Source organism: Schistosoma mansoni (genome assembly GCF_000237925.1).
Source record: "Schistosoma mansoni, WGS project CABG00000000 data, chromosome 4 unplaced supercontig 0032, strain Puerto Rico, whole genome shotgun sequence".
Lineage (NCBI taxonomy): Eukaryota > Metazoa > Platyhelminthes > Trematoda > Strigeidida > Schistosomatidae > Schistosoma > Schistosoma mansoni.
In genome coordinates, this window is record NW_017386017.1 from 1,683,755 (window position 1) to 1,700,282 (window position 16,528).

General features: G+C 34.1%; 1 protein-coding gene across 1 annotated transcript in view; it reads left to right on the plus strand.

Annotated features, from left to right (window-relative positions):
• Positions 1–15,693, plus strand: part of Smp_148830 (hypothetical protein) — a gene marked incomplete at its 5' end in the record, with an annotated part of 49,899 nt that extends 34,206 nt beyond the window's left edge. The window contains 12 exons of the mRNA XM_018791166.1: positions 526–765; positions 817–1,111; positions 3,115–3,722; positions 4,505–4,720; positions 5,223–5,556; positions 7,326–7,648; positions 9,324–9,974; positions 12,277–12,516; positions 12,592–12,768; positions 13,519–13,908; positions 14,674–15,066; positions 15,274–15,693. Of these exons, the coding sequence (XP_018645679.1) occupies positions 526–765; positions 817–1,111; positions 3,115–3,722; positions 4,505–4,720; positions 5,223–5,556; positions 7,326–7,648; positions 9,324–9,974; positions 12,277–12,516; positions 12,592–12,768; positions 13,519–13,908; positions 14,674–15,066; positions 15,274–15,654 (4,248 nt within the window). The 3' untranslated portion in view covers positions 15,655–15,693. The remainder of the gene's footprint in view (positions 1–525; positions 766–816; positions 1,112–3,114; positions 3,723–4,504; positions 4,721–5,222; positions 5,557–7,325; positions 7,649–9,323; positions 9,975–12,276; positions 12,517–12,591; positions 12,769–13,518; positions 13,909–14,673; positions 15,067–15,273) is intronic.
• Positions 15,694–16,528: the final 835 nt, after the last annotated feature.

Here is a 16,528-nt window from a genome sequence, read left to right on the forward strand (position 1 = left end):
AGGTTCAGACCACCTGGATAGAGTCCGCGTGATTATCTTAATCAGGGGTTGGAGACTGTGTGATACGGTTCTGAATTGGTCGCGCTAGCATAAATGCATTCGTTTTTGTCTGGAAATAGTCATACTATTTATTTGTTCTTTTTAAAGCATGTTGTTTATGACTAGTTTTGTTTACTGGCACTGATACTTCTACCTCTTGTACTATTCTGATGTCTTAATAATTTTATCTCACTTTAATTGATCTCTTGTTGGAAGTTGACTCGGTGCATATATGTTTCAGATTCCACGTTACTTGTGACTGACAGACTTTTATTTACAATGTCAAATTGAGGGATAGTTCAGTTGTATTCAAAATGTACCACTGTCATTTTTAATATTTATTTTTTCAAATTTATAATGACGAGATGGCAGGATCTCTTCTCATATTGTCATCATTACTATAATAAATAATAAGAATATTTTACACTTTATTATTCAAATCTTTTTAATAAATTTGGTAATTGTTATATACTATCATTTTTCTAGATTTGGTGTCCTTTCGAATCATATCTGAAAAGTTTGCATTCAACATCTGATACTAATGAGTCGATGATAGTAGCTGTTAAAGATGAATCTATGCATCCTTTAACATCTATTGAAGATTATTATTTATATTCAAATGATGATTGGGCTTCAGATAGTGTTGGATTTAATTTTGGTTATGAAACTGTTCCAATGACTGAAAGTGAACTACCTCCTTTGATTATACCAACACCATCTCCTGTTGTTCAAAACAATAGTAATATTAACAATAATAATAATATTGTTGATAGAAAGTCAGGGAGACGTCGTCCTGTTATGAATCATTCATCTTTATCATCATCAACATCATTATGTTCTAGACCATTAAATGATAATATTAATAATAGTATTGGTCATGTTACATCAGCATCATCATCATCTTATCGTAATGGGTCTCGATTGAATAACAGAAATCTTAAAAGACGAGCATTGACTAGTCCAACAAATTCACTTCCTCGTAAAAGCAATTCGTCATCAACTGCTTCTTACTATAATACCTTTGATGAATCATCCACTATGCATACTACAACAAATACGGGTTCAAATTTAGGTAAGTATATTACGTAATTAGTATTTATATTCCCCTCAGAAAATATATTTACAATCATTGTTTGATAATTATGAAGCAGTCGATATCGCAATGGAGACAATTCTTATTGCGTATGTAATTAATCAATACTTAAGTATATATTGAGGATAATGGAAGATATGATTACCATACCAAATAAGTTTTAATTCATGCTAATTTTTATTATAGTCATATCTTTCCCGAGTGTTACATTTTGGAATGACTAATTATTACATTAAAACACACTCGTTAGTGTATGAGTTCTTCGACTCAACAATCGTTTTCTTTTCAAAGAACAATAGACATTTTTAGTATGGTATACCATTACTATTCAGTGTTCAGATTAAATTTTCTACATTGATATTTAATGTTGTAACTGGCAATCAATAATGGGAAGACTCAAACAAACAATACCAAGTGAATAATGGTTCTTGTTATACTTTATTTTACTTATTTATTTAGACACATAAACATTGGTGCAAGGGGAGCATCAATACATATGTGCCACACAATAACCGTGAGGCCAGTAGTAGATATCATTGATTTGTGAGAGAGCTGGGTGCCGAAACTGAAGCAAGTGGTTTTCTTAGGAGGTCCATACCCCAAGCCTTTGACCTGAAGGTCTAATGCATAAGGAAATGGAGCGACTTTGGGAGATGCAGTCTTATCGTAGCCGGTGACCAACTGTTATAACTTGTGGCCGAGCGGATGCTAAGACTGTCAATCAGAGAGCAGCGAATTATCGATTGGAACAGTCACACACGAAAACCGTACGAGCATTCTAGAGTACGTATCGGTCCTGCTTCTGCCTAGCCCATCCAGTCAAGTCCAGAACACCAATAACAGCCTCTGCTGTATGAATCATTGTATTTCAAACATACTGAGTATATATAGCAAACAGACTGACCACATCGTACCAAGAAAATAGAAAATAACATTTGTACAAGATTTGGCCAAATGTGGCTGTGAATGTGGGAGGCAGTAATTAATAGACTAGGGATAACTCAAGAATGGTAAATCGTATAATAATAGTCTATAGGTCAAAATAAAGCTTATGATAATAGGGACACGAATGTGAATAGTTTAGCTATTTAGCGATTATACGATAAAAAAAATATATGCACAATATTGGTCCATAAATGGATCCCAAAGTTACCATTCACTATTGTTATCGGGACAGAACACCAACATTAGTTTCTTACTTCATTTGTTACTTTAGGATCCTGGAGCACATGTGCACCAATGGTTTGGAATCAGGGTTTCCCAACTCCCTAGGTGGGCCCTATGTATCCACCAACCCGGTTAAAGCACCGAACATTCGGTTTTCGTTCTCTCATTCTCGTAAACAAAAGTAATGCCACGTAAAGTCAGCGAGTAAGACTTCCATGGTATTGGCTGTATAGAAATTTCTAAAACATTCTTATGAATTTCTAAATCTATTCGGGTCAATCAAAACAATACGACACTTGAAATTATCAGTGACTATCTTAGAGAAATAGAAAAATAGAAAGCTGTGAATATGAAGATTTTAATCAATAATAATAACCTGTTTTATAATGTATTGTCTAATTAATAAAAGAAAACAATCGTATTTTCCATTTTTTCAATTAGTTCTGTCTGATTCTATTTTAATTGATGCCTTCAACTTTAAAGAGTAACAAATCCTGATCATGTTTTTATGTGATTGTTTGTTTTATTACATCAACCATTTATTCATCGATAACTTGGTTGCTTCACATTCAATATATATGAAATGAAGTATATAATATTTACATTCCCGATACAACGGTTGATGATTGCGTGTTGTGTCACTCAAATTATAGGGTTCGACGATTTCACTCATTTTTAGCTTTTAATGTGACTTGCTTACATTTAAATCATTGTGCATCCCATCAATTATAATTTGTTTTATATGATTAGTGTGTTTTACCCAAAATACGTTTTGGTCGCCTTCATACATGAACAAATTTTTGTTTTGTTTTTAGCTTCTATCGAAAATGAAGCTCGAAGTCAAGATGGTCGAATGGTTGGTTTCCAACAATCACATTCACGCGACCTTTCGTCTGTCGGAGTCACTATTTCATCAACATGTTCCACTGGAAATAATACAGTATCTCTTTCTCCTATTTCATCCAGTACAAATATATATACAAATAATTCAATTGTTCTATCACTACATTCATCAATAGGTAATACTAGTGGAAATTCGGCTACTTTAAAATTACATATTCCACGAGCATCTTATAATAAAGCAGTTACTAATGCTCGTATTCATCGACTTCGTCGTATAAATAACACAAATATCGGATCAGGTTCAGACGTTGCAACGGTTGCAGCAGTAGCTTCTTTAGCCGCTGGCGCCCACTTACTTCAACAACAACAGCATGTGAATGCTGTATCCAGTGGATATTCTGATCATAATCATCAACATTTATCAAATACTGTTATGGCAGCAGCTGCCTTTAATAGTTCATGGAGTTCAGTCTTGACTAACCCATCTATTCTGGCTCGTTATGGATATACAACTGGTCATGTTGGACCAGTGAATAGTTTATCTGGACGACATCTTTCATCTTCACTTCAAAATTATATGGTATATATCATATGTAAATTTTATGTTTTATAAAACTATTGATTGTATTATCTATATATTATGTCTAAAGTTCAAGTCCACTGGTGATAATCTCTGGTAACCTGTATTGTTCTGTTCTAGAACCGTTAAGATTTCCACTGTATTTCTGATTAAAATTATACATGATGCCAATAACTGAATTGATTCGATTCATCCAGTTCCATCAGAGAGGAAGTGTTTCATGCACAAGTAATCTAAGTGTAATGTACAAAAGAAAGATACGACAAACTAAGTAATATCTATTGGTATATTCAATTCGTCAATGTCAGGCAACAAATTAGAACAGGCACTATACTCACTAAATATGGAGATTGGTACAAAGAAACTGATGATTAGTAAAATCACAAAAAATGGAAACAAATTAGTAAGGATATTGTGAGAATACAGTTTTAATGATAAATAAATTGAAAGTCATGAATTCATGTTCATGCTTAGAGCACGAAACAGAAATTTTATAAACTTCATGTTCAAAAATGAATAATAATGATGTAAGCTACTGATTATCAGTAAGTAATATGTATAATTAACATCGAAACTCTGAGCTGGAGGTGAAAAGAATAAGTGTTTTCAGTGCTCTGTCAAACTATTTCACTGTTTCTGTTAAATACCATACCCTCTCCACATAAGTTCTCAAATTTTTCTTAAATTAATTCCTAGAACTTCAGCTTGTTCCTAATTTTATATGCCTACCAAGTGTGTATCGAAATCATTTATTGTGGTTTTTGCTTTTAATTCTCTTACAGCAAGCAACTAATAATTCACAGTGTCATCCATTGAAATATCCTGTCGGAGGTGGCGGTGGCACTAGTGGGACAACATCCATTCTATCTGTAAATAATAATTCATCACCATCAACCAATAATGCAGGTCAGTTAAATAATGTAACACAAATGGCTAATCAGTTATACGTTGGTAAACCTCCTGATTGGTTGATTTATGAAGAAGCTGCATTATACTTAGTAAGTTGTTGTTGTTATGACTTTTGTCGACTGTTTTCAATTATTCTTTGTATTTAATTATAAGGAAAACATTTGTCACCCTATTGTTGATGATGTTACTAATTTTGTTTAAATAAAATAGTACCTTTTACTGTCGTCTATAAATAATTCTATATTATTATCAGAAGGGGATTTTCTGGAAATTTTAGTAATTTTATATAGTTGAAATCATGAGTCAATTGAAGCTAGACCACCATGGAAAACCTGATAGGTCCTGGGTTCGAATCTCGCTCGCGGGGTGGGATCGTGGATGTGCACTGCTGAGGAGTCTCATAATAGGACGAAATGGCTGTCCAGTGTCTCCAGGTTTTCCACGGCGGTCTATCTTCAATTAACTCATGATTTCAACTATGAAAAAAACTACAGTATTGTTTCGTTTTGTTTGACATACATATCAAACTATTCTGATATATATTAACTGTCAATTATAAAATATTTACATTTAATTCTTTTATTCTTTTAGTGTATCACAAAATTACAAGAATTAAACTTTGAAATTAATAATTCCAATTCTAATCTATCTACATCTACACCAAATTATCGTTTTGCTGAATTTTTCTTAAATAATTATCTTCCTAATCGAAGTTATCGTGGTGCTCGACAATGTTTATTAGTTCATTTTAAAATGCAAAATATTGTATCCTCTGCAAATATAACTACATCATCATCATCATCATCATCATCAACAACATTATCTAATAGTAATAATAATAATAATAGTGGGATTAATGGAGGAGGATGTTCAATAAATAATCCTTTTACATTTAATCCAGATGATTTATCACATTCAATATCAGGTAACTATTTTAATTTTTATGTATTAGTTTTCCATAGGGTTCTATTTCATATTGTTATATCGTTTGAATGCGTGCCTTGTTTATATATGAACGTTATACGACCACCCAATTAGAGACCAGTTAATTTTATTGATCGCCCAATGATACACAAAAGCCTTATGAACAGTCTTGAGTACTTATCAGTCCTGTTATCTGCCTAACCCAGCCAGTTAAGTTCAGAGCACCAATAACAACCCCTGCAATATATGACTCTTTATTCTCAAACATACTGAGTTTATATACCAAACAAACTGACCACATTTTATCATAAAATAGAAAATAACATTTGTACAAGATTTGGTCAAATGTGGATGTGAATAGGGGGAACAGTAATCAATAGACTAGATATGACTCAAGAATGGTAAATCGCATAATAATAGTCTATAGGTCAAAATAAAGCTCATAATAAAAGGGACACGAATAAGAATAGTTTAGTTACTTAACAATTATACAATAGGAAATATACATATCACGTTAGTCCACAAATAGTCCTCAAAGTTACTATTCATCAATCTCTACGGGATATAACACATATCCTTTTTTCTCTTGTTATCTAAAAGTTTATTTTTTATCCTTCTGAATTTTTGTCGGGAGCTTTCTGTTTATGTTTTGAAATAGATCAATAAGACTAGAGCTACTGTTTGGGAGAAAGGGTGATATATCAAAGTTAAATAATGAGATGGTCTTCACAATTCCACTTAATAATCATTAAATTAGTCTTCAATGGTACTTTTCAAAGGAGTGTCCGTTAAAATGACTTTGATCTTATAAAAATATTCATAGATTGGGTATCTTTATGGTTATACAAATCTTCATACAATTTGACATTAGAATGCTCAGTTACTTCCTAACTTTCTTTAAATCTAATTCAATTCCTATTCACTTAGTGGCTTTATTCAGTAATTTTATTTAAGTTTTACGGTATACTTCGATTTTGAAAGCAATAATCGACCGATGGTAATTCAAGCAACGCGCATATAAATTAAAAATTGTATGTCTACAGGATATGGAGCTTTTATTAATATTTAATCGATGAATGTTTTTTTATACAGTTAGGCACAATAACTTATTCCCTTGCCATTTTAAACCCGACCGTTCACTTCAGAACAGAACCGATGAAGAATACAATACATACATGACCGATGTATAGCATTTTATGAAGATTAACAAGTTTACGGAAATACATGAGGTTAATACACACCCAAACATCTGTCCGCATCCACTAACCAATCGCATGACCGGACATACAAGCATCTCTGCCGGTTTGTATCCTGAGCTCTGTCTGGTGGCTTCTGAACCACTGAGTTACATTATCTCTAGGATCTCGACGGGGGAGTTGTAATTGACCGATAGATTCCAGTCGTATGTAGTCATCCTTCATACTACGACGATATATTATAAATGCCTGATTTTTTTCTCCAATCACAGTGTCGACAACTAAAAACTGATGTCGAAGTCGTTGGGATGATAGTAGAGATAAAACTACATGTTAACTAGTAAATATTTGATCAATTACTCTCTTATTATTCTATTTTTAAAGATATGTACATACTTCAGTGGTTACATTTCTCACTTTTTTCAATCTTGATCATGGGATTATTTGATAGTTTCCGGTCAAATCTACTAGTTTTTATTTTTACCTTTGTAATTTATCGACAAAATGATATGTGAAGTCAATATTAAAATCTACTTCAATCTCTCAATTCTCTCTCTACGTATTTCATTCACAGTAAATCCGATTTCTAGCCTACATCATCATGGTCCAAGTAGCCGAAAAGTAAAAAGTAAGATGAAAAGTGCCGCTGTAGCTGCTGCTGCTGCCGCCGCCGCTGCAGCCGCCACATCTTCGTCTGTTATTCCTGGCAGTGTTGGTGGGACTTCTCAATTCTGCAATAACGTAAGTGGAGCGTCAGGATCTGTGTTTGGTGCTGGAGGTGGTAGTGTCGGAGGCAGTGGAAATCCAAGTGGTGTTGCTGCTGGTGGCAGTGCTGCTACATCAACCGCATCTGTGGCTGCCGCTCTGAATCGATGCAGAGGTTATCTATTTTATCAGGTAAATATCCTTGTGTTGATTATGTATCTTAGTAGCAATATCTTTCATGTGTTGATATCCATGTTTATTATTCAGAAAGTAGGATTATTGGTGTTGGTTGGCGTATCATTAGTTAGCTCATGGACAAGGTAATAGAAATCGGTATTCTGACTAATGGTGTTGTCACGTATTATTTGACGGAACCATAAATCATAACACAGAAACTAGTGTTTCAGAAAGAAGAGAGACTGTCAATAAAATATTTATTGGATTGTTTCCTATATCATTACATTCTCGCCTTTGTAAGCTTTATTTTTTTCGCATAGTTTACCAAAACATCTGGTTAATGCCTACCGAATACTCATCAATAGTAGAATTCACATTTATCTATCAGTTTCTCCAGTGTTCTTGTTACTATTTAAACTGTTACTAGATTTCATTTTTAAAGCGGATAAATTTATATAATTAGTTTATCATTATCATTACTGACTGTGGGCTTCAGTTGTTTGAACTTTTAATAAGAGTTTGTAAATTATGGGAGTGTCGGTTTTTCTCTCGACGACATTAACAAGTATTAGTGATTAGAGAATCAGTCAACCAGTTATTATTAACAGTGTAGAATCTAATACAGGTGTGACTGTTCAATTTTCTTGACACCACATCAACACAATAGGAGGAATTCACTATGTTGTGAAGGATAGGCTAGAAATTAATATCATAAATAGTGATAATCTAAGTGAGATAAGAAAACGACTCAAACACTAATGTAGTTCAACCAACCACAGTATATTATCAGACGACGCATCACGCTCTTTGGATACGCAATATTCAATCAATGGATTCTTCTGTAAGTTGAAACATCTGGAATACTGTTCCCAACTATCTTGCTGGTATTGAAGTGTTATTGTTTTAAAACTCAAAAGCTCTAACTACACTACTTTTATAACGAGGTTATTTTTTACGTTGTTGATAGAATAAAACTGAACTGAAAGAGATGTCCAAATAAGTAATTTACGCAAGGAACCTACAAACGTGTATCGAATTAATCGTATCGATAATCGTTTCCAGAATGTATTATTATGAACAACTGTAGATGAACTACAGCAATTTAATAAATATGTCAGGAGACCTATTTTTATAATCTTTCTCCTGTTTAATTTATTCATGGATTTCGTTCTAAAATACTCCGACTAGAATATACAGTTTGAACCATATAGTAACAGTATTAGAACTCGTGAGAATATTTTTGGATGAGCTAAATTCCTCTACATATCCTTCCATATTAGTAAATTGATTGCAGTGTTTCTGTGCTCAGTTGGCTCGACTGAAATACGTTTGATTCGGATTATCGGTCACGTAGCATAAAGCTCATTTGGTCGATCAGTAATAAATAATACTGGATCAATTTGAAATTTTCAAGGAGACACTATCGAATATAAAATATTAAGCGTAATAGTAATGACCATCTGTTGGGCTTTAATAGTTAGATCTTTGTTTTTTTTTAATCATACAGTCTAGCCATGAAAGCATTCAAATTGTCCCATATAATTCGCTTTGACCATCTGAATAGAGTGTCATTAACTATAAAATAGAAAACAAGTGTAAATCACAATCTTATACCCAAAAATGTGCTTATTAAATGTGATAACTTCCAAAAAACTTAACTTTTTCGTTTGTTCATGATTCTTTTATGTAGCATTTACAAGCATGGCTCAATCTAATGTTATCACTTGACCGTAACGATACCAATCATACTAATATTACTACTGACTCCAGTAACAATATATCAGCGCATTTATCACCAATCATTCATGCTTTGAAATTTGCTGAAGATAGTCAAGCATCATTTTTACGCAAAGCTATTCGAGATACATTATCTGTGCCGTCTGTCCAAATCCCTCCTATTTATCGTTCATCTGGATCACGTAGAACTTGTGTTGTCGGTGGTGGTAGTAGCAATAGTAGTACTAGTGGAGGAGGAACTGTAGGAAATACATCATCGTCATTATCATCAACTGCCTCATCAGCTTTAGGATATCATCCGAATACAAATACTAATGTTAGTGTTAGTGGTACTGGTACATCCACTACACATTATAATATTCATCATGCATCTAACTCTGGGCAACTTTCCTCTCATAGTCTAACAGGTCATTCCACTATATCTAATACTCCTGCTTTATTAACACATCATCGTTATCGTCATCATATGACATATGATCATGGTCAAAGTCAAAATCCCAATATTACTACTGCTGATCTAAATTCAGCTTCTGGGTCCACTACAGGTGTTGTTCATAGTGGTCCAATTATTCAAAAGAATCCCACACATATTGCTGCACTTCAAGTTAGTTTTATGTTTTGTGCACATATGCAGATCACTTTTTTTCTTCTTTTTTTTTAATACTACGATTCAGACCCATCTACCTGTAATTAGTGAGTCTTTTATGATCGTTTCAATTTAATTACAAAAATTGTCTAGTTCTCCACATACGCTATAAAGCATCGATCAGAATGTAGATTACTTCCCAAAAGCCTACTGACGTGAAGTGATATTAACGTGTTTGTGTTTGATGTAGGCTTTCTATAGTTAGATGTGTTTTACTTACCTAATTCACTCTAATTAATTAGATTTCTAGCATATTGTGCGGTTGTCCGAGTATTGATGCTGGCGTCTTGCCTAATTCTTCTGTAAACAAATCGACAAAAACACGGTTCTCCTCTTCACCTGGATTTGGCCATCCACTTTCGTTCTGCTATAAAAAGTTCAGTCTACGAATCCACTCATTTAGTTTAACGTTATCGTCTAACGACAATCCGCACGAAGCATAATCCGTAGGATTCTGTTTACTTTTAACATATCTTCATTGACTTGCTGTAGATAGTTCGTGAATCGTTGTTAATCTATTGCTTACGAATCTCTCAAATCTTTTGGTTGTATTTCTTATACAATGAAGGACGATTAATGAATCCGTCCAATAAGTGACAGAAGAGATAGGGATACGCAGTTGTTGTTCCACGTGTTTTCCAATCTTAGCACATAGTACAGCAGCTGTCAATTCCATTCTAGGAATGGTTATAAGTTTCAGTGGGGCAACCCTGGACTCAGCTAATAGAAAAGAACAAGAGACATCTTTAAAACGAGCATACGCCACAACACCATATGCAAATTCCGAGGCATCGGCAAAGCAATGAATCTGAGTAGTCAGTGGTTTGTACGATTCTGGTACGAGACATCTGGGAAGTAACACTTTACTTAGGTGCTTCATACCTCTGAGCCAACAGTCTCATCTCATAAAACACTCCCTAGGAAGCTATGCGTTGCATGCCAGATTTTGGTTCGTCAGATTTTCCCACTGTCTTCTTTTTCATCTCATGTGCCTCAGGTACATTGCACCCTATCAGTACATTGACGTCTTCATTGCCAACTGTTGGGAGGGTCACACCGCGCAAGTGAGACCACGATGCCATCTGAGATGTTGTTGGTACCGTACTACATAACATAGGTAATCTTTCGACCGTCCACAACGTTAAGCATAATCAAATAGTATATGTAATACATAATTGATTTATGAGTAGTAATATTCTTTGTGTTGAAATTTTTTTTATATGTTTTGATTAAAGTTAATAAGTAGTATAAAAGGATTTTTTCTGTTTTCTCTGAACTATCGTCTCTGTCTTATAATATTAATTAATACCAGTGCAATTGTAATTTCTCACAAATCGTCATCTGATAATTAGAGATTTTGTAATCACTGTTTCGAATTTGACAGTTATCTCTACAACAATGTATTTATCTGAGACTTTCTTATACAGTTGACTGTCACTTGTAAATAATCTATCATTCCTATATTATGAAACATTTTTAGAATATAATGAAATGATATATTAAGTGACCTTGTACCACTGCAACTAATAGTTAACAGAAATTTATTTTATTTAAACAAAAACATTGATTCAATGAGGCACCAACTATATATGGGCCACACAAATCATTCTATTCGTATGAGGGACAGAATACTGCCTAGGCGCCAAAACCGGAGCTGGTGGTTTTCTTAGGGGGCCACGCCCTGAGCCTTTAACCTACAGATACAATCCACAAGACAGCGGAGCATCATGAGGAGATGCAGTCCCATGGTAGCCGGCGACCAACGATTGATTCATGCACCATTTGTTGCTTCAGGATAATGGAATCTATGTACACCATTGGTTTGGAATGAGGGTTTTCCAACTCCCCTAGGTGGACCCTCCATGTCCACCAACCCGGTTAAGGCGCCGGACATTCGGTTTTCGTCTTCTCAATTTCATAAACAACACTCTTGCGTTGAGGAGGCAGTGCGTAGGAATCCCCTGACAGAGGCTAAATACGCGTGGACATGTGAGAGCATTTCGAGAGGGAGAGCGGACTCTCCTCACTCTCAGGCGTACCAGGGCATTTGGGGGCAGATAACCTCAGTCCTTATTTCTTACATTGATGAAAGCTTTTGTTGTAGAGATATTTTGGAAAGTTAGTGAATTTTCTTTTTCTTAAGTTTGAAGGAGTGATTTTCAACGATAACATTTACAATTGATGTAATACCTAAACAATTTAAAGCCTCTACGTATATTTTTCTGTTATTATCAATAATAAAAAACGAACAAATGAATAGGAGCATAATATCAATCCGGATACATTAATTACACCTGCAATGGTAATTAAAAATAAAGAAGAACGTGAAGCTCGCCAACGTGCTGAAACCTTATCAACTGCTAATCAAGTTGTTAACTTATCAACTACTACTACTTCTTCATCATTATCAACAAATAATTCGAATTCAACAAATTCCACAGTTGGAATTTTTCAAGGGGATAATTCGTCAGATTTATCGAATTCACAACAAACTGAAAATGTTTGTCTACATTCTCACACATCACATCCATCATCATTATCAGCATCATCATCATCATCGGATCATGTATATAAGACATCTACTTACTCATATTCTGGTCTTACTAGTGGTAGTGAATCGACAATATCCACATTTAATCTTCTTAGTTGTTCAACTACTTCTAGTTCTTTGCCTACAACTTCATCATTTTTAAATGGACGAACAAATGCACAATTGTCTTTTGCGCATAATCTGTCTCTCATCGAGGAAGTAGTGTTATGGTATGTTTTCTTTTGTGTTGAGTGCTTTAATTATATATATATATATATATATATATATATATATATAAAATTCTATGTAGAATTACACACCAGATGAAGCAGTTGATCATCAACCGCACCAAACACATGGCATCAGTCCATGAATTCATTGAAAATTAGATTGAGCAATATTACTAGGTGTAGACTATCTGGTTGGAGTTTGTGTGATTATCGTAACTAATGGTTAGAAACTTTGAGTGACATGTCTAAAAATCGTTTGTAATAGCACAGGTTCATTAATTCGTTGCCTTCCCCTAAATTATAAGGTTCTCAATTTTTCTTAACTTTTGTTATCTCACTAATGTATGTATGTTTTTCGAATCGTATCCTCGATGCTTAATCTTTTCAATCACCACTCATACTGTTACTATCTCTACTATTCTGGGATTTGACCTGACTATTTCCTCTCTCTATGCTAATTGGTTAAAACAACTTGAATCGATGTATATACGTACTAGTTTCTACGTTGCTACTGATTGGTTCTTCAATAACAGATGAAGAAGATGAAAGTGAACCATAGAGATTAATTTTAGTTCGGTTTTTTATTTTTTCTTGATCATTACATGAGTTTGCTTATTCTCAGACATCTATATTTGTGTGTATTACCTTCACATGCATACACTGAACATTTTTAAAAATCAGTTATATTTATAATATTCGTAACTTGATAATTCCATATTCTACATTTTTTTTTCACGTAAAGTTACCAATTCGTTCTGGATTCTGTCCTAGTACCGTTACACCATCAGGTTCTGTTTTATCATTTACCAATCAACAGCAACAACCACATCGTTTACTTGGTACACAGAATACTTCATCATCATCAGTTGGTCATTATCAATTCCAACCTCGACAAACATTATTAAATTCTTCAGTTGGTCGTCTTACCCATTTAACTTCAGGTGCATCAATTGTTAATGCACCTCATCTAACTGGCACTCATCATGTAATATCGTCAGGAGCAGTTGCATCAGTATCATCATCATTAACAGATGACAGTGGAAGTACAAGAAGTGTAGATTTGAATTCTGGTAGTATTTTAATTCCTGGCAACTGGCGTACATCAACAAATCCACGATCACTTAACGTTCAAGTAAGTTTATCTAGTTTTCACTCTATACATTTAATTAAATCCTGGTAAACATCATTTCTATTCATTTTGATGATTGGGTTAATTTTATTCACCTTGTTATATTATTCAACATAGAAAATGCAGACTACATTTTTATTAAGATCGCAGACCAGCTTAAGTTAGTTCAACAACCATTAGAAGCCAGAAAACACTGAGTAGCTGTTTCACTCTAGTATCGGACTCTTCATCAGTTCTCATCCACAGTCTCAATAACACTCAACATTCTCCACTAACCCCTATACTGATAATCATCATATAATCACTAGTGACTGATTTCGTGAAATAATTCCTGGAGTTCTAGTGAAAAGTCGTGACCATATTGGATATGAGGTAGTTACTCACTGAAGACAATGGTACATGATTGCGTAATATTGAGAATAATTAGAGGTTAGATATGTAAACCATAGAATGGCATCTCAATGGTCTAAACATTAAACGTTAGCTGCGAAATCTGAATGTTTTGACATCTATTTCTGGTGGGGTCGTGCATACTCACTACCGAAGTTCGGTTTTAAAATAAAAAGCTGTCAAGTGCTTCCTGATTTTCAATAGCTCTTCAACTTTGATTGGTTTGTAATCTCAATAGCATTTAGGGATTTCCACAAACCCCTATACTGATGACTACGTTTCGTGTGATGAAAATAATTCTGTATTTTCCATCACTGAACGAATAGTTATTATTGTTTCAAACAGATATTAACTTTTCTCATTTTATTCATCATATAGACAATTGTTTCATCCACACCTACCGTTCTCCGACGTTCTGCTACATTCACCGGAATTGGTTTAAGTAATCAATCAACCAGTGGACTTCAAACTTGTCGATTGAATCCTGCATTGTCTAGTATTTCACAAAGTTTATCAACCACTCCATTCACTGGTACATATCTAAACACACAAGTTACAAAACTTCCGAATTCCTCTTCTACAACAGGACAATCTAACTTTTATATACATCAACGTCCACAATTTTTGTCCAGTACACAAACATCTGGTTCTTCATCTGGACATGGTGTTCTTACTACACCATCGAATATTGCTGTAATTTCTGGTGCATCAAATAATTATTCATCATCTGTTACACATATACCACAAATTCTTCGTCCTAGAAATAATGCTGTAAGTTATAAATTGTTTTTATTGACAAAATTATCATTATTCATGGTTTAATAAGTAGTTTCTATGGGTAGTTTGATAGAAACTAGGCACTAAATATATAAAAGTATTGACAATATATATTCCGTACATGTTCGGAATAGTTTTCGTTAACTATATTTAGTTTCATGTATTCTACATGTTTTCATCGTTGTTTATGGCTTTTTTCAGCTTCGTGGTTCTATTGTTCAACCAACATTTGTACGAACATTCTCAACTACCGGTGTTAGTGGTACAAGTGGTTCAGTTATACCTGTCCCAGTAACACAACATGGAACTCGTTTATCATCGAATGTGGTTGGTGGTGCATCTACAACAAGTATGTTTCTTGGACGTGTTGCTACACTAAACGTTTCTTCAAATAATCCATCTGTTTCTAGCATTCTTAATGCTTCACGTACTGGGACACAACGTAGTGTATCACCAACTGTTTTTCAGTCGTTACGAACATGTATTTCAGGTGGTGTTGTAAACTCTGTTGGAAATGAACAACCTCATTCATCGTCACAGAGTAGTAACAACAATAGTAGTATTAGTGGTAGTAATAAGTGATAAATTGCAATATTACCATCTTCTTTTCGACCTAAACTAAAAAAAGGGTAATAAATAATTATTTATTTATCTATTGTACATTAATAACTTTCATGCAGTCAGGGTAACCTAATAACCAGTGATCTAAGAAGAATCCGTACTTTTTTCCTCTTGATTACCTGAGAAAAAGAATACAGTCAGAGCTATTGTTGTGGTTCTGGTTTGTGGTTTCTCTCTTTCGCTCTCTAATTATACAACCTAATAAAAAAACATTGACCTATCATGTAAAAGTCATATTGTATGTACTATGTATTTATGTTCACTTTCACACACACACACACACACTTGTCAACATGACTTATTTATGGCTCTCATTCTATTTCACTGTTATTTCCTCTTAATTCTATATGATTTGTTGATCATATATGTTATATAGTCCATCTGTATATCATCTTCTGGTTTATAGTATCAATTATTTTCATTGTTATTCTTTCCATTCCTTTCTATTGTGCAAAGTTCTTTTCCATACATTGTTAAATAGTATCTGCATTTTCATTTGTTCGCTTAGCCCATTGTAAAGAAAAATATATATGTAAACTGCAAGTTTTTTGTTTTTGGTTAGTTGCTCAACTTCGTCAATTGGTTGAAGTTAGACATTAACACCGCTGGACGCCGGCTCAGTGGTCTATCGGTCAAGTGCTTTGGCGCAAGACTGGTAGGTCCTGGGTTCGAATCTCGCTCTCGAGGCGGGATCGTGGATGCTCACTGCTGAGGAGTCCCACAGTAGGATGAAACGGCCGTCCAGTGCTTCCAGATTTTCTAGAGTGATCTAGCCTCCATTGACTCATGATTTCAACTATATATAATAATTTGATATTTGTTAAACTGATTAAAT